The sequence below is a fragment of the Cottoperca gobio genome, chromosome 22, assembly GCF_900634415.1.
Source record: "Cottoperca gobio chromosome 22, fCotGob3.1, whole genome shotgun sequence".
Taxonomy (NCBI): Eukaryota; Metazoa; Chordata; class Actinopteri; order Perciformes; family Bovichtidae; genus Cottoperca; species Cottoperca gobio.
In genome coordinates, this window is record NC_041376.1 from 33,988 (window position 1) to 52,044 (window position 18,057).

Sequence of the window (18,057 nt, forward strand, 5' to 3'; positions counted from 1 at the left end):
AGCAGACGGCTAACTTAGCTTAGCATAAAAACAGCTAGTCCGCCTCTGTCCAGAAGCATTGAAATCACCCTCCAACACCTTTAAAGCTCACCAATTAACACGTGTGTGTCGTTTAATCTGTTAAAAAGCAAAGTGCAAATCTGACTCATCTCCGATTCTCACAAGATCCGACACAAAGCACACCTCTGTTGAGTGTGGGGGGGGGACGTAGAGAAGGGCGATCCTTTAGAGGTTAACCCTTCATTAATTATTGGAGGAAGCCTGCAGGCTGCATGTAATCATCAAGAAACTATAAGATGAGATGTTAATATTCCCTGACGGGGAACTCTCACAAGCAATTAACAAAACAGATGAAAACTGTGGATGTGAACGTGCGTTTGATCAGACGCACACGCCAGCTTGTTTGTGTTAAAGTGTTAAATACCTTATGGGCTTTTTTCTTCCTTAATCCCGCTGTGAAGCAGGGGGGGTCACACTCCTGGTCCAGATCCATCTTCATGAACTCCTCGATGGTCAGCTGACTGGTGGGTGTGTCCTCAAACTCAACCAGTCTAAACATTAAGATGAAACGCAAATCAGGGTTCTCTGTAATCATCAATCAACTCCCGCAGAACTGTCTCGTTGAAGCACTCACCTTTTCCTGAGCGTGGTTTCACACACTTTTACAACGCTGACGATTTCTTTAATGGTGCGGCGAAAGTCGTGCATACGAGCGGCAACGAGAAGAGCTGAAAACAAAAACCCTCAATGTTTCAACAAAGTTCAATCTGTGTCGACCCTAAACTACATAAAGGGTACAAACCACCAGGTTTCTGGGAGTCTTTCATCGCAGGACGTTGACTACATACAATAATACACTGAACTAACAGACGTGCTCATGCATCATCAAAGACGTGACTCAAATCTTGTGTTTGTTTTTCAGGGGGGGGGGGGGGTTTGTGTGTTTACACCTTGCACACTGCAGGACGGAGGCGACAGGGCGGGAGAGCCTCCACACACACACACACACACACACACACACACACACACCTAAGAGGGAGGAGCAAGAACACTAATATTATGCAATGACTTGCAGGGCGAGCCTTGAAGGGAACAGTTACATAACCGTCATTAGAGTTGCCTCGCTCCAGAGCCTGTTGAAAGATAGATGCACGCTTCCACTTCTGCATGCACACTTCCAACAGCCTTTAGGACTGAAGTGACGGCTTTTAGCTCCGCTGACAACTCTCAAACATTTCACCGCCGTTGCCTTGAAACCACGTAACTTCAAAAGTTGCTGGTTTCGCGTTCTTAAAGCGGAGTTCACTCACGACCTCTTTGTCCTTGAACTTTTGTTTCGTACAGTCGCATGTTTTCTGCTTCATCAACGGCGACATTTGCATCAGATTTAGGAAGAAATCTTTGCTTCTTCCGTCAGACTGTATCCTTCTCAATGATTTATGATAAGAAATTAATTATTCAGGCGATGCAGCAGAGGAACAGAGACGGAGGAAAATTGAAACCGTGAGCGTAAACACGCAGGAAGCCCCGTGATTCGATTTCAGGACGTCTTAGCCGCTGATGCATCAAAGCCGAGTGTATTCAGGTCGACACCAGCGGGAGAGAAGAAGCTTTGAGCTGAGACGTTTCACAAAGACAATGACGGGCAGCGTGGAAAACCAGCCCCAGACCAACCCGTGGTTAGTCGAGGCAGGTGCCGACAGTTTTGCCTCTCACGCCACAGTAAAAAGGCCCAAACACATTTATTAACCTAGCTGGCAGCAAACGCTGTGAGAGACGCAGGTGAGTGTCAGGATTCGGTGTTACAAAGCAGCCTTGGCCTCGAGTCGATGTGCCCGTGTTACATTATTGATCTGTTTGAGGAAATTCTTATTTCACTTCGCTCGTTACAGAAGCAGATCAGCTATAGAGGGAAGCGCTGGAGCAAACTAACGTTACCTACACGGTATCGATCACAGGACAAGCAAACAAGCACTTAAAATACATCAAATCATATACGTCATGTATATGATATATAAGAAGCAACACGTGTAGAATTAAATGTGTCAAGTGTTGAACAGACATTTGTCCTCGAGACGATGAAGGATGCCTGCAGGAAACTCATCGCCACAACATCATAATATCTTACACATGGACATTTTCAGAGGTGAATGTGTGTGCAGCACTCTTTCTTTGCAGTATCAAACCTTCAAACGCCAATCTGGCGAGCTAACACGGGAGCGCCATTGGCAGGAGTAACACAGAACGCTCTCATGTAGTGAGACGTTAAGTGCACAGAAGCCTCCTCATACTGGACATTAATCAAACGTACAGGATGAACTTCCTGGTGCCTGCAGAGTGCACAGGCGAAACATGATCATGAAACAACGTCTGTTGCGGTGCGGGACAGTTTCAGGCACTAACTGCTCACGTTAATCTCCCTCCTAAACTCTCCCCGACTCTGGATCCCATTGGATTATTCACATGGACTCTCCTCCCCCCCCCCCCCCACACTGATCAAATCCCCAGGTGCAAAGTTATACATGACAGTGAACCTGCCAGCGTTATGGAATCCACTTATATTCCTCGGCGTTAAAGAGGTTTTACTGTGAGGTTAGCAGGAGACGGCTGAGTTACTCTGTGGTCACTGAGTATCGGAGGATAAAGGGCACCTTGATGTTGGATGCCAGCGAAGTCGAGACCGTTAATCACTTTCTCTGCTCACATCTTTCTCAGAGGACTGAAACCTCTAATGACAGCCCTGCTGCTCCGAGCCTCCGGGCTGCTGCCAGCACCTGAAACAAAAAACCCCGCAGCACAGACAGGAGATATCCAACACCGTCTCTCACCTGCTCCACAGAGCCCCGACGGCCTTCGTCCCGTGTGCATCCAGTCCCTCTTCATCCTCTGCACCAGCCTCATCGCCGTCATGGACACGTCGTGGTTCTTCTCCCCAAATTCCAGCAGCTGGGCGAAGCGGGGAATGTACAGGCACGGGTCTGGTGGAGACGGGAAGGTTTCTTTATTCAAGTTTAGTCGATTTGACACAAAGATAATTCCTTACACTGCACTGTAACCTTTCTACGTGTATTCTATAACGGTCTTATTCTATGTGAGCTTCTTTCAGTCTCTTGGCTCGTTAGCGACGGCTTTTAATTGCATTTGAATGTGTTTGTGCTGCGTTTCTCCTCCACGCTTTTGATGTTTTATGTTAAGCATTTTTAATTGCCTTGTTGCTGAAATGTGCTAAATAAATAAACTTGCCACAGATCCAGATCGTATTAATACAACATTTTAAGGATTGTGTAACCCTTGCCAGAGATATTCTTCCTCTCACATGATATAAAAAGACTTTGCTGAATTGTCAGGGCTGATCCAGAAGCTCCACCTATTTACTACAGAAGCAGGAGAAGGAGATGTTTTATGGGCGTAAGTATCCCGTCGTGATCTCGTTCAGCTTTACTCTCACGTGTGATTAACTGGAGAGGATAAATCATGGCGTACATGTCCATCGTGCTACAGTTTCAGGGACTGACATCAGATCTGTTCGGCTCTCAGGGTGGCACTTTCCAAGAAAATCTGTCCAATGAACATCCTGCTTGTGCGTCCGTGTGACTTGTTTACAAACCCGTGTTCGTGTCTGAGCAGTAAACAAACCAAACGTGCAACCAAGTTATTTTTTGCCACTCTGGTTCAGACCCAGTTTGTCTGCTTAGATTGAAAGTTACTGGCACCTGTGAGCTTCCCAGTTAAACCAGTATCCTACTGCTGGCTGCTAATTAGCTCCACTGGAGAACTTGAGGATTAGCATTTAGCTCCAGTGCACCCTGAAGCCCGTTTCTCATTCGGTGTCTCAGTCCAGATTTTTGCAGCTGGCGAAAGGATTTGATCTTCCAATCACGAGCCTTTTGTTCCTCGACGTCTGAGAAACTTGTACAGCGTGTCATATCATAAACTTTATGGAAAACACTAAAGCTGAAGACAACTTATGAGAACCACCTGCTTTTGCCATGAAGCCGCCTGGCAGGTGGCCTGTTTGACTTTATTCTAAAAAGGATTTCACCATGCTAAGCGATCTAATTTAATGCTAAACTTAGAAGGGATTGTCTTTCCACTGCAGCCGGGAGACAAAGTAAAGAAAAGTAGAGTTTCGTGCCCCGGCTGTGACAGTGGAGTCAAATATCTTTGAAGTCAGTGGCTGCGTTTAAAGAGCAGTCCAGTGGAAAGCTGGTAGAGCCAGCTGGTAATAAGATCCAGGCTGATCCGTCCCCCCCCCCCCCGCACCATGTAATGATACGTCTGCAGAGCTCGCCATCACTGCGCCAACTTTTACTGGAGTGTCTGTAAACGCTGGGCTAAGCAAGACCTCCAGAATAAAATAAAGAAAAGAGGCTTTTTAAGCAAAACTCTGCCTCCAATCCTCGTTCAGTGCAGAATGCTCAAACAGCCCAGGAGTCATTCTGTGATGGAGTGCTGTAGTTCACTCTTTCTCCCGTGGACCCACTTTTCCCCTCAACCTGCCTCGCCTACTTCTACTTCGGTTCCCCACATTCCCCCAAATGACTTGGCCCGCCCCCAGAGAAAGGGCCGTGAACTCGCTCCTTTCAATCAGATGTGGGAGTAGGGATGCATGAATAGCATTAAAGTGTCATCATTCAGCTGTGGGGAAGCTGCGCCCTTCCCTCAAAAACCCAAAACGGACTTGGAGCTGCAATGTCAATTATTATAAATTGTCTTATTTTCCGTTTCATTGCCTAAAGTTTTACATAGTGGTAGAAAAGTAGTAATGGATTCTTTTTTATACGTCTGTATTTGCCACAAACAACCTGGACCTTCAGCTCATACTGCTACGGTAACTTGTCGTTGAGTGTTGGATACATGCATGCAAACGGCAGCAGAAGACGGATATACTTTGGATTTTGAGAATTAAACTATATTGTGTTGTCTTTTCACATCCTTAAAAATGTGTCACTTATTTGTCAACTCTGTTTAATGCCATGTTCTGTTATTGTGAACGCACACAGATTTATTTACTTGCAAGGGCTCCGTAAACGTTTATGTCCGCTTAGCTTTGTTTAGTGTAGTTTTGTTTGCATCATAGATTGAGAGCTACTGACAACTTAGTTTTTGTAGGTTGAAATAAGTCTTTATGATGTAAATTCTTCTTATTCTCATTAGATTTTTACATTTATATAAAAATTATGAGCAGGAATAAAGCATTAATAAAGGATTTTCTGATTTAATTTTTGCAAAAGGTCATTTGCACAGCGTTGGGTTATGTCAGTCTCTGCACCTTGTTTTATAATATTAAACACACTAATACTATTGTTTTTTATTCTTATGTTGATGTCATTTGTTTGCCATCTCTGGCAAAATATATTTCCTTTTGGATTAATAAAGTTCCACCTTATCCTATCTTAAGCACATGTTCCTGATTATATTGACATACTTATCTAACATTTTGCAGGATTTTTACTTGGAAAGGACTATTTTCTGTGAGGAATACTTCCTCCACCCCTCGTATTTAACTTGTTTTGCTTTACGTTTCTGTGTTTTGTGTCCTCATTACTGTGCTGTACTAGTGGGTCATATCTAACAAACCTTTATTTTTGTTTTATCTTTCCACCGGGTCTAATCAGCGGGACGGAGGCGGAGCGATGTGAGCACGGTGACGCACTCTGCGGAGCTGCCGAGGGGGAGGTGCGTCGGCTCTCCTGACGTCACAGACGTACGGGAATCTGATTGGTTCTCAGCCAGCCCTGGGCGTCCGAAGGGGGATCACGACGGGGGGGGAGAAAAAAAAGAAGGAAAAAATGGAGCAGACCTTAAAAACTCCCGACATATGAGTATTTACCTCGGACGCGAACGGCCACAACGGAACATCGGAGCAGGTTCCGTGTGTCGCGCGACGGACGGTTTGGAGAAAGCGGGAGAAATATCGTTGAGGATTAACGGCGGAGGCGGTGAAGGAAAGGACTTGAATACCAGCTCCGACTATCCGGATTACCCACTCGCTGAAAAAAAGGGAAAACAAGCGACGCTTCGTGGACATTTCTCCGGCCAAGACAGGATGAGGTGACCGCCAGGAAACGGAGGAAAAGTGCTTGTGGTCGAAGTTGGACGCGGAGCCGGGGGAAACTGACTCCAACGGGCCTCAACGGATATTTAGATGTTGTCGTGTAAACTTCGCTGTCGATGCCGTTTTAAAGCGGCGTTGTAGGAGCCGAATATAAACCCAGAAAACGCTGAATTATACGTACGACAAACCATCAGAGATAGTTCATTTAGAGCCACGACAGGGGTTCAATTCACCGGATATTAACACGAAGAAGATCGGTTGCTTGTGCCGATGCCAACGGCAGACTGCAGGTTGCTCCATCATGGCCGGATCATGAGGTGTTTGACTTATCTACTCCTACTTCCAGAAACACTGAAAAAGTCAAAGAAGGTCGCCAAGCTCCCGGGCAGGCTGCCGGTATGTTATGAGATCCTGACTCTGTCCCTGACGAGCAGCAAGAAGAAGAAGCAGCAGCAGCAGGAGGAGGAGGAGAAGATGGCTGCGGAGTTGTACCCCGCCGCCAACACCAACAACACCAACCTGTCCAACGGCACCACGGTAGCGGACACCGAGAAGACCAAGGAGGTGCAGGTGAGCCAGGCCAGCAGCAGCGCGGCGACCACCCCGACCACCCAGCACAACATCAACAACAACAACGTAGACCCACCGAGCTGGCAGTGCAGCCACCCGACACTGAGAGAGAGGTAACTCCAAAAATACTCCCATTTATCGGTCACCATTTGCAGGAAAAGCTGTAGTAAATGTCACAAGTATGCGCGGTCCCTGCAGGGATATGTCATTGGAGATATAAATGACCATAAAGTACATTAAGATCATTATGAAGTAACGACAGGCCATATTAAATAGGATAGTATTAAACTCTACTCCATAGTGGAGTTTTATTTTGAAAACCTTTCCTGCAGCATTTACTTTTACACTAACCCATAATCTTTTTATTTTTTGCATAAAAGCATTGATTTCAGGTCGCATGCCATACTGTACAGAGCTGTAATAACAAGTCCATTGACATGCATACAAATTGGATGATTAGGATGTTTTAAAGGGCCAGATTCACTGGTTCCTCTTTCTCAGTTGTGAATATTTTATTTTTTGATAGTAAATTGAGAATATTTGGTCCTATGAAAATAATCTGGGAGGACTTTATGTTGTCATTTGAGGCTTATTCATGAAAACCGCTCTGCTTTTTTTTTAAGGAATGCCTTGATGTTTAACAATGAGCTGATGGCTGATGTCCACTTCATTGTTGGCCCCTTGGGGGGGTCGCAGAAGGTTCCAGCACACAAGGTATAGACATTTTACATGTTCAAAAAAAACTGTTTTTTGATGTAAGACCTAATAAAAGTCAGATAAATCGAATGACGTTAATGTTTGTTGATCTGTTCGACGAGTAGAGAAGCTGTCTCTGTAGCAGTGCTACTGGAAAGGAGCTACTCCTTCTCTTTTATTGAACTTGAGAGCGATTCTGGTTGCGTGTGTGTCTGACGCATCTGTCTGCTCCTCCCTCCCTCCCTCCCAGTATGTGCTGGCCGTGGGAAGCTCGGTTTTCTGTGCCATGTTTTACGGCGATCTGGCAGAGGAGGAGTCTGAGATCCATATCCCAGATGTGGAACCTGCTGCTTTTCTAATTCTGCTGAAGTAAGCCACTCACACAGCCAACCAGAAGGAGAGATGACAAGCTCAGTCAGTGTCACTTCAAAGCATATTATTACTCATCCAAAGCTAAGCAGAGGCGAATGCCAATATGCTGCGAGCGCCTGAGAGCCGGGGCAGCAGCACAGTGCTCTGTAATTGCTGGTTTTCTCAGTGCTCTTTGTCCAACTAGAACATTTCCCCCCCATTTTTACTCATCCAAAGCCTGACAATTTTCTTTGAGGGGTCTAGTAGTTATAAATATCCTGCCTTTGTTGCTCATTCAGCAGCATTTGCTAATCCAGCACCATAGATTGTTGCACGTTAGGCCTTTTGTGAAAGGCGTAGGATGTGTTAAGTCATCGCACAATCCTCTTTGGGAAGAAAAAAAAGATGATCGTGTTAGTTCAGTAGAAATGAGCACCTCTCAGAGTTTTCCCTTATGTTCCTCATATGCTTTATTAACAGAATATATAAATTCTCTCCAGTAGCGTCTCTCCAGTGATTAAAAGGTTGTTTTCTTTCTCCCAGGTACATGTACAGCGATGAGATCGACCTGGAAGCAGACACGGTGCTGGCCACCCTGTATGCTGCCAAGAAGTACATCGTTCCTGCACTGGCCAAGGCCTGCGTCACCTTCCTGGAAACAAGCCTGGAGGCCAAGAACGCCTGTGTGCTGCTTTCACAGAGCCGCCTGTTCGAGGAGCCCGAGCTGACGCAGCGCTGCTGGGAGGTGATCGACGCTCAGGCGGAGCTCGCTCTGTGCTCTGAGGGTTTCTGTGAGATCGATCTGCAGACACTGGAGATCATCCTGCGGAGGGAGACGCTCAACACCAAGGAGGTGGTGGTGTTTGAGGCCGTTATGAACTGGGCCACAGCGGAGTGCAAGCGACAAGGTTTGGGGCCCACAACCCGCAACAGAAGAGATGTCCTCGGCAAGGCGCTGTTCTTGGTGCGCATCCCCTCCATGAGCCTGGAGGAGTTTGCAGACGGGGCGGCGCAATGCGATATCCTGACACTGGAGGAGACGCACAATTTGTTCCTGTGGTACACTGCGGCCAAAAAGCCCGATCTGGACTTCCCTCTGATGGAGAGGGAGGGTTTGGCGCCTCAGAGGTGCCACCGCTTCCAGTCCTCAGCCTACCGGAGCAACCAGTGGCGCTACCGTGGCCGGTGTGACAGCATTCAGTTCGCTGTCGACAAGAGGATCTTTATCGCCGGTCTGGGGCTGTACGGGTCGAGCGGCGGCAAAGCGGAGTACAGTGTCAAAATCGAACTTAAGAGACAAGGAGTGACCCTGGCGCAGAACGTGACAAAGTTTGTGTCGGATGGATCGAGCAGTACGTTTCCAGTGTGGTTCGAGCATCCTGTTCAGGTGGAGCAGGAAGCGTTCTACACGGTGAGCGCCGTGCTGGACGGGAATGAACTGAGCTATTTTGGCCAGGAGGGAATGACGGAGGTGCAGTATGGGAAGGTGACATTTCAATTCCAGTGCTCCTCCGACAGCACCAACGGGACTGGAGTACAGGGAGGACAGATCCCCGAGCTTGTGTTCTATGCATAAGCTGCTCTGCACTCCTCGTCGCCCAGCCTTCAAAGTAATGTAGCATTAAAGACACTCGACTAATGTCACACTAAACGGCCTGGTTAGTTCTTTGAGAGACTATTTTAAGAGTCAAGGAGCTTTTGTTTTATCTTATTTAATTTAATGTTATTTTTTTATTTAAATACTGAGTTAACGTTATTTGCTCTGCCGCCTGTGTTTGTGCGGCTGCTGTAGAAACAACATTAATACGGTGATTTCTGGTTATGTAATCACGCTGAGCTGCACAACTGGAACAAGTAGAGACCGCTTCAAATTGTGTAATTGCAAGTCTATAAACAATGTTGTTACTATAGTCTAAGCAGCAGTGATTACACCAGGAGCAACCTTTATGTAGTGTTATGATTCCAAATGCAAAACAAAGTAGTTGCCAGTTGTTTTGCACTTCAGAGGACGGCCTCATTGTGTCTTTTTGTAAAAATACAATTTAACTGTTAACAGCTTGATGCTGTTAAAGATGACCAGATATGTTCTGTACACGAATGCTTATACACCTGATGATAAAACATAAAGGTTATAATGTGCGTGAGGCTACAGATGTCACATCATTGTGGGTGAGGGGGGTGGGCTATGTGAGGGACTGCAGCGCCCCCTGGTTACTGCAGCGGGAACTACACCCGGAGAACATGTTGGATTACTCACTGGGCCTCCAGTTACGGATTCTGATCTATTCATCAAGTTATTCTTCCTTTTTACGTATAAGCTGCACATTGCATACCTAACCTACAGAAAGCCTACGTTAAACTGAGTCGAGGAACTTAAGTACGGCCCTTCTTAGTCGACTAATTGGTTGTTTTTAGACGATTAGTCATTTCTTTAGCTTTTTGTCATGCTGAATGACTTATTTCCAAGAAACTTATGAGCACATATCTGGTAAACACTTCAATGTAAAGTGCTTTTGCATATTTCTTTGTGCAGAAACTCAGTTTTACAGATCTGTGGATTCAACTAATCTATTAGTCGACAATCGTACGAGTGTCAGTCGTCTAAAACGTCTCTAGTCGAGGTGAATCATAAGTTCAGCTTCACAAATGTGTAGATTCACAGAGTTATGTCACTGTACATTCAATACTTTGAGTCTGCACATTTGAACCCTGGAAACTGTGGCAACTTCTTTTCACCATTTCCAGGCGATAAACAGAGTAACTGATTGCTCCATAACAATAACATGATTGCTCCATAACAATAACATACCAACATAAAACCATCTTTAAAAGAGCTCAACAACAAAGTCTTGCACAGTGAAAGCAGCCCAACACGGTGAGGATAGGTGAAGTCTGTACCTATAGCCGGGGCGTTGATGCACAGCTCTCTTGACAGCACGAGGAACGTTCTCCCCAGCACGTAGACGTTTACCTGTGGAGCAGAGCAATGTTTGTTTTAAGTGATAATCAGCAAAGATAAAAACACTGAAGAAAACCTTGTGCTGCCAGTTAAGTCGGAGTTTCTAACTTGATTTGGGTGTTTATGTGATTCTGTGCATCGTAAGTGACTCCAGGAGCCTTTAGATTCAAAGCCACTTATACAATTACAGCTCCAGCATCAGTCTGAAATTAAGACCTCAGCAGATGCTGGATATGAGAGTTGATGACTGAGAGAGAAACAGACGGCTGGGATCTGAAATAAGGCTGTTGCGTCACCCTCAGGTTAAGTGTTCTGGTTACATGATGAGCGTTTCACTTCAATATGCGTGATTAAAACCTGAGCCCTGGGCCGTTCCCCTCTCAAACTCGCAGCTCTTTCTGTTCACTTTTAATCAAACATATGTAGCACTCAGTTCCCCCTGCACGCTCCCTCCTGCATTGTTTTCCTTCAGATCGATTTCCTGTAACTAAATCACAGGTCTGAACACACCGGCGTGTTTGGACCGGTGTGGCCTTCTGCACCGATACTTCTCTCCACCGTCAGGATCGTAAAAAGACTCAATTTTAACTCAGTTATTTCATATTTTAGTTGCATTATTCAATCATGTTTCTTTCCAATACTTTGCAGCATTACATAGCAATAATTCCTAATGATATACTGTATTACATGTGTGCCACAGAGACGCAGCAGGACACGGACCGGCTGGATTAACCTATGAAAAGTTAGTAATTTGTCAAATTCATCAGTTCCCTGTTGCTGCAGCGTTTGCAGCACAATCTGCTGATGCAACACTAAATTAAATGACTTGATCACCTTCTAAACGCAGATACAGAGAAAACATGTTGGAGAAGTTTAGTTGATTTAACAAATTAGAGGGGAAAACGTGTTTATATTCCTCAAAATAAGGTCGGACATGTTCAGACCACGTCGAGTCCTAAACTTCGAAGCGTTCGAGCAGCGGGTCGGACGAGGAAGTCCTGTGCAGTAAACTAGAACGCTGGTTTGCTGCAGGATGTTTGGTGGTGCGTGAGGACGAGCGTGTCGTCGGGGTTATCACGCCGGCACCTCCCCTCACAGATGTTTCATTGTATTTTACCGACAACACCTCCAGAAGGCTCGGCAGTAAATTCTGTGACACCCCCCCCTCCCTATCCGAAAGGATCTAATGATGAATACTGTTGAATAACAAAGCCACAGGGCTGCACATCTATCATTTTCCTCACAAATTATCAGCATCACAGGAAATTAAGTTTCAGTGCTGAAAGCTAAAGCAGAAGGGCAGTGAAAGCTGCAGGATCAGGTCGTGAACTCGGGTTAGATCCCCGTCATTCCTTCAGACCGACTCGCCAGACCTCCGGGGTGATGGGTGGGGGGGTTGAGGCGCAGCAGACAGACGGACTCTCGCTCTCAGCCCCCTCTGGAGTTGGGCAGGGACGCAGATGCTCCTCTGCTATTCTGGGAAGTGGATTCCAGCAAGGAATGTATACACAAGAGCAGAAACGGTGGCGGAGGAGGAAGTGGAACAAGTGGCGACACTTTAAAGCAGGACGGCGTGATTACAGCTGACACAGATGTGGATTATTACTCGTGGTTGTTGGTCTCAAAATCAACATCTTTACGGCATCTTAAAGCTGCACCGGGTTGTTTTGTACGGATCGTTTCAGCTCGAGGTTTTGGTTCACTGCCCACAAAAGGCACTTTCTTTGCATCCAAGCACACGCACACGCACACACACACACACACACACACACCTCGTGTTGGAGTGACACGGTGAAACTTAACTTTTGAGTAAGAATGAACTGGATGCTGCTTGTTGGCGGGTCTCAGCGCTCTCATCAACATCCCGACACAGCAAGCAGCCGTTTAAAGTTAAAAACCTCCAAAATAAACACAAGCTGGCGAACAGAGAGGAGCATCCAGCAGTTAAAGAGACACACTGTCCCTCAGGAGTTATTCTGGTCTGCGTGTGGAAATCAGCCACTGTTAATGTTAATGTGGCGTCGCTCGGCTCCCGAGAGGCAAAGAAAACAGGTTTGAACTAAACGTTTCAACATTCCTGTCACTTATAATAACACACCAAGTCGCTGAGATCGGACATTTATCTGGTACATTATTGCAAAGAAGTGCACAAACGCATGTTATAGGGACGTTAGCGTGTTCCCAGATCTCAGCGTAGGAAGTCAAACGGGTTCATTTCACTGTGATTTAATTCAACTTTGGATATGTTGTGTTTTCCAAATATCATGCAGGCTCGTCTTAAGAGTTTCATAACCGTCAAAATGACAGTTTTATATATTTATTTAACTTTACAACAAGTCTGATATCTTTGTGCATTCATGCAACAAGGCAGAGTTTAGTTAATTAACGCATAAATTGCCGAATTTGACACATTTTAATATCAAAGACGAAAAGTTTTCAGTGCAAACTGAGCTCGAGTCTTTAAATTTAATTTAATCAGCACTGCCGGCGGTGGAGCTGCTTGTAGATGAACCTGAGAAGAATATAATCCCCCGTCTCCCCCGCAGCGCTAAGTGAAATTTTCCGGGTTGAGGGGTCAAATCTCAAAGCGCTCCGTGATTAAAAACACCGTGTGGTTACTCGATACTTCACAGCCGAGTCTCAACAGCTGGAAGAGAACGACTTTCAATTAAAGGATTCCTGGATCATCACCGAGCGTCAACAACGACAGAAAGACAGAAACTACAGAAGCAAACAGCTGCAGCACAGTGAGAGGAGGAAGATGTAGTTAAAGTAAAGTCTGGGAGCTGAAATACAGTCTGCGTGTTATCCCCTCTGAAACACAGGTTTGGATGTTCATGATGAAACTCATGCCTTCCTCAGCTCACAAGCTGAACCCAGACCAGTAAGTAAAGTCTAACTCCAACTCAGGATGTGCAAAGACATCTCTTATTCTAACCTTCCAGAAGCGACAGTGTGCTAATAATGCTTCAAGATATTTGATAATCAATTAGTATTCTAAAACATCCGAGAAATACAACTCAAAAGATCAACTTTGCAACAGCGCCGCACTCCGGTAGACGCAAAGACTGCGGGTGATGCACAGCGTGCAGGAGCATCTGCATGTTTGCGTTCCAAAGCACCTGTTGCAAAGCTGTGCACGTGTGCAGCGGAGATATGCATCTCATGTGGAAAACATTCAGAGCATGAATAAAATCTTGCACCGCTCGTCACATTAACGGCAGCGAGCAGCTGATATTTACAGCCGGTATTGATCTCGCCCACGACCAATATGCTTATTCTACGCCATTAACTTCGCGGCACAAAGCTCGCCATTCATCCGAACAATGCAAAGCAGACCAAGTGTCCGGGGTGTGGATCCATAAACAAGGTGATTGGTGGAGTATCGCCGCCCCGCGGCAGCAGCCTGAATGCTGGACATTAATAACCTCTACAACCCCACCCAGCCAAAGTCCACTCCCAGCCTCCTCATGCACGGGGTGTGGACGACGGGGGAGGGGCTGCCCGGCTCCTCCAGGACAGCTGGGTGCATAAAAATAAAAGCCCCTCACCAGCTGTGAGTGAGCAATGTCTCCCCACCTCCTCCAGCACCACCAGCACCACCGCACCCCTGACTCACTGTGAATCGGCTGCCATTAAATATGCAGACAAATGGAGGGCTTTCTAAAATCACACACACACACAACACACACACACACACACACACACACACACACACACACACTGTTTAATTACACGGGTGAAAGTCTGAATGCAAGATGACTGCAGGACCAAGTGGGTATGCAGAGATGCATTATGGGGCTTGTGGTAGGAGTGTGTGTTGAAGCGGCTGCTCTACAGGGGGGGGCATCAACACACATGAAAGAGACAATTAAAGAGTTCAAAGAATGAACAAGTTATTTTAAGTTTAGGAGTTTCTTTACTGTAAATGCTTTTATCACCATATTCACAGATTTCTAAAGTGTTTAAATTAAAGTTGCAACAACAAATCAATTAAATCAAAACTAATATTTTGTGGTTTTAGCTTCTAAAGTGTGAGAATTGTCTTTTATATACAAATACGAATATTTAGTATATTAAATTGAATATGTTGGACAATCATTTGAAAGCATCACATTCATCACTTAAAGAAACAAAGCTCTGGTTTTAATTTGACACGTACCTGCAGGAGATCGCTGAGGTCCAGCAGCATGTCTGAGAGCAGCTGGTTAAGGAAGGTAAGAACAACGTGTGACGATATTCTACAGTGATATATAATATAATATTTACTGCACTTAAATACTTCGATGTGTTACATGTGCTGTAAACCAGAGCCTTTGCACTAAAACACTCATTTTAGGATTTGACGCTGTGAAGTGACATCACAACAAATCCTTTAAAAGTCAATATTCTGAAGTACAATTGGTTAAAAATATTATATTAGTTAATTACTGAACATAAAGCAGCAGCACAGAGCTGAGGATTCAGTCAGCAGACATTAAAATGACTTCTTTGATAGTTTTCTATAACATTATGAAAGTATTGAGGGTAACGTCTCTGCAGAGGAGCCTCAAGATGTATACAACCTCTTCATCTCAAGCATCAGCATCTGTTTAAAGGCAGGTTAACCTGTAAAACTAAAGAACCCTTTATTTAAACCCCAAAGTAACGTTTAGTCTCATTCAGCCGCTTGTTAGCAGCCGCTGCTTTTAAAGACACTTCACAAGTTCAGGAGTATTTACCCACAAAACTCTTAATCTGGTTTGAACCACAAACCTTATTTCAGGCTTCTAACCCTAAACCCCTTCAAAGAAACCCCTTAACCTCGAGAGGGGGGGGCGCGTCAGAGCTAAAAGTGCTGAGTCATCTCCGGGTTTTAGGGCTCATTCCTGCAGCACTATATCCTGACGTTCCACCTGCACGATGACGAGGCGAGAGACGCTCCGGCAGCTGTGACAGTAAATCTAATGAGACACTGAAGCGTCACCTCTGACCAGACGGCTCTTCTAAAACACACACACACACACACACACACACTCCCAATGACCGGCCCCCTCGCTTGGACAACGCCGGTCTCCCTGGCGACGGGTGCACCTGTCACCGGGCTGCCAGGGTGGATTAGCGGGGCTACTAAAAAAGAAAATGGCCTCACAATGGAATTAGCAGCCGCAGCAGATGAAATGGAAAAGATAATCCCGACGCACGCCGCCTGGAGATTACAGGCGACTCCCTAAATCACGAAAATAAACAACAGCACATCTGGGGGGGGGGGGGGGGGGACGACGACAATGTTTACACCTTTATTTGGTGCAACAAGGACGTATGAGGAAGGATCTGCATCTGTGCAGATGTTAAGCATCTCCTCGACTCGTCTGTGTTTCGTACTTTAGACGATTATTGTTTTTAAGCTCTTTTAAGCTCCATAAACGTCCTGGGTGAAATGATAAACGTGGCGACCCCACAGGTAACTTACAGCGTCCCTGTGATCGGGTTCACTAGGATACTACATGACCATGAACATGAGACCTTCACTAAGAGGATCAACAGGGATCGAACACGCCCGGAGAAATCTGCAGGATTACTTCTGAGCGCGAACAGAAGGCGCCGACCTTCACTCGTCCCCTGGCGGCTGCAGAAGAGTTAACGGGCTGATTCTTGGACCTTATTTTATCAGTGATAACAACATTGTCGTGTTTTCTTCTTTCTCGTAAACACAGTATAAGACTCATCAGCTGGACCTGAACTGACTGATGGAGGAATTACAGTTCAGCTTTTATTAAGTTCTAATGGATACATAAACTTCTGCGTCCGTTTTGTGGGATCATTTCCTTCTCTGAAGCAAACAGGAAGTGGCAAATAAAGCAGAGAGGGAGGAAAGGTTTGGTACGGTGAAGGTGGACGTGGCGACATGAAATCCAGACGGTCCGGTTTGCCGTGCGGTGGATCCTCGTTAAATTAGACGGATGTTTCCTTTTACACTCTGTTCTCCTTCTGCCTTCGTCTTGATTCTCCCCTGCGACAACATCACAGACTCACCCAGCTGTGGAAAAGGAAGTGAGCGGAGTTATTTTTACCCCGGACTCACTGCAGCAAAACATGCACAAACAGACAGGCTTGCACTGACACACACACACACACACACACACACACACACACACACACACACACACACACACACACACACACACACACACACACACACAACAATGCAGCAGGAAGGCATTACACCCTTCTCGCCCCACATTCATTAGGTAAACCTATCCCGGCCGTCCTGCGGTTACACAACACATTCATCCTTGGAGGCGAAGTGAGTCAGGAGTAAACACTCAAACATCCGCCCTGCGTATAAAAAATAAAAAAAAGCATGAATCTAAAAGTGCCATTATCCCGACGATGACGCATCGCTCTCGACTTCAATACGCCGCCGTTAGCAGATTATGAAACATTGAGGAAGGCTGTGACGGGCGGCCCGGCCTCCGCTGGCTCACATCAAACGTAACCTGCAGACTTTGATGTGCCGCCCGCCGTCACTTTAAGATGCAAGTTGGCAAAATGAACTTCGTCTCTGCTGACGCCGAACTTCTGCTCAGCTATCAAATAAAAAGTGTCTCCTCATGCATGTAGGAAACACAACTCTCTGTTTGTGGAAGTCTTTGATCAGGCTTCCTTTCTGTCTCTTACACACACACACACACACACACACACACTTTCAGAACATTATGATGAGAAAAGAAAATGAACATGAAGGATACGTGGCGTTCCCTCAGTGCGGCACACCAGGTAGAGACATGCAGCGATAACGTGGGCGGACTTGCGGCCGCGGGTCAGGTGTTTGGTGAGCGCCATCTTGTAGAAGTTCAACGCCGTGTCCAGACAGTGTTTGTTCATCTGCAGCTGGTGACCCAGAGTGTTGATGTTGAGTCGTGCTGGAGACACAAAGCACGTCAGTTAATAGAAACTCTTTTCATTAATACATGTGAAAGCGTTCAGCAGCTTTTATCATTCATGGAGGAAATAAGCAGCACGTTTGAAACAGAAAGCTTATTGAAGGTTTAACTTCCAGCTGCCGCGACAGATCAGCAGCTTCATGGACCATTGGAACATTTCTTGCCTACAGAACAAGAGGTTATGATGTCAAGAGCATCGAATCTGACAGGGTTGTGACCAAAAGAGATTAATGTGGTGATTCCAACAGAAACCTGTTGTTGGTGCAGAGACCAGAACACACACACACACACACACACACACACACACACACACACACACACACGGAGACAACAAAGCTTCCATTACAGACTCACACGTGCAAATGTACATGTGCACGCACTACAGCACATAACTATGTCATCACACGCAACACACAAAAGCCTGTGTGTGCCATCTTTAGACACACACACACCAAACCAGTTCAGGTGTAGCAGCAGGTGGAGACTCAGGACAAAAC

General features: G+C 45.9%; 2 protein-coding genes across 2 annotated transcripts in view; one reads left to right on the top strand and one right to left on the bottom strand.

Moving 5' to 3' along the window:
• brf1a (BRF1 general transcription factor IIIB subunit a) overlaps positions 1-18,057 on the bottom strand; it is a gene marked incomplete at its 3' end in the record, with an annotated part of 48,234 nt that overhangs the window by 24,219 nt on the left and 5,958 nt on the right. Inside the window, exons 4-9 of the mRNA XM_029460358.1 lie at positions 17,366-17,539; positions 14,797-14,828; positions 10,574-10,646; positions 2,829-2,978; positions 635-728; positions 425-551 (exon numbers count right to left, since the gene is read on the bottom strand). Coding sequence (XP_029316218.1) covers positions 425-551; positions 635-728; positions 2,829-2,978; positions 10,574-10,646; positions 14,797-14,828; positions 17,366-17,539 — 650 coding nt within the window. The remainder of the gene's footprint in view (positions 1-424; positions 552-634; positions 729-2,828; positions 2,979-10,573; positions 10,647-14,796; positions 14,829-17,365; positions 17,540-18,057) is intronic.
• On the top strand, positions 5,778-9,814 carry LOC115027274 (BTB/POZ domain-containing protein 6-B-like). Its single transcript, XM_029460495.1, has 4 exons — positions 5,778-6,741; positions 7,252-7,342; positions 7,575-7,693; positions 8,219-9,814. The coding sequence occupies exons 1-4, from the start codon at positions 6,329-6,331 to the stop codon at positions 9,249-9,251; spliced, it is 1,656 nt and encodes a 551-aa protein (XP_029316355.1). The 5' UTR covers positions 5,778-6,328; the 3' UTR covers positions 9,252-9,814.

Bases quoted from the DNA above. Each gene is read 5' to 3' on its own strand.
- LOC115027274 (XM_029460495.1), top strand. From the start codon at position 6,329: ATGCCAACGGCAGACTGCAGGTTGCTCCATCATGGCCGGATCATGAGG. The intron at 7,343-7,574 runs GTATAGACATTT...CCTCCCTCCCAG, and splicing joins AGAAGGTTCCAGCACACAAG to TATGTGCTGGCCGTGGGAAG. The intron at 7,694-8,218 runs GTAAGCCACTCA...TCTTTCTCCCAG, and splicing joins GCTTTTCTAATTCTGCTGAA to GTACATGTACAGCGATGAGA.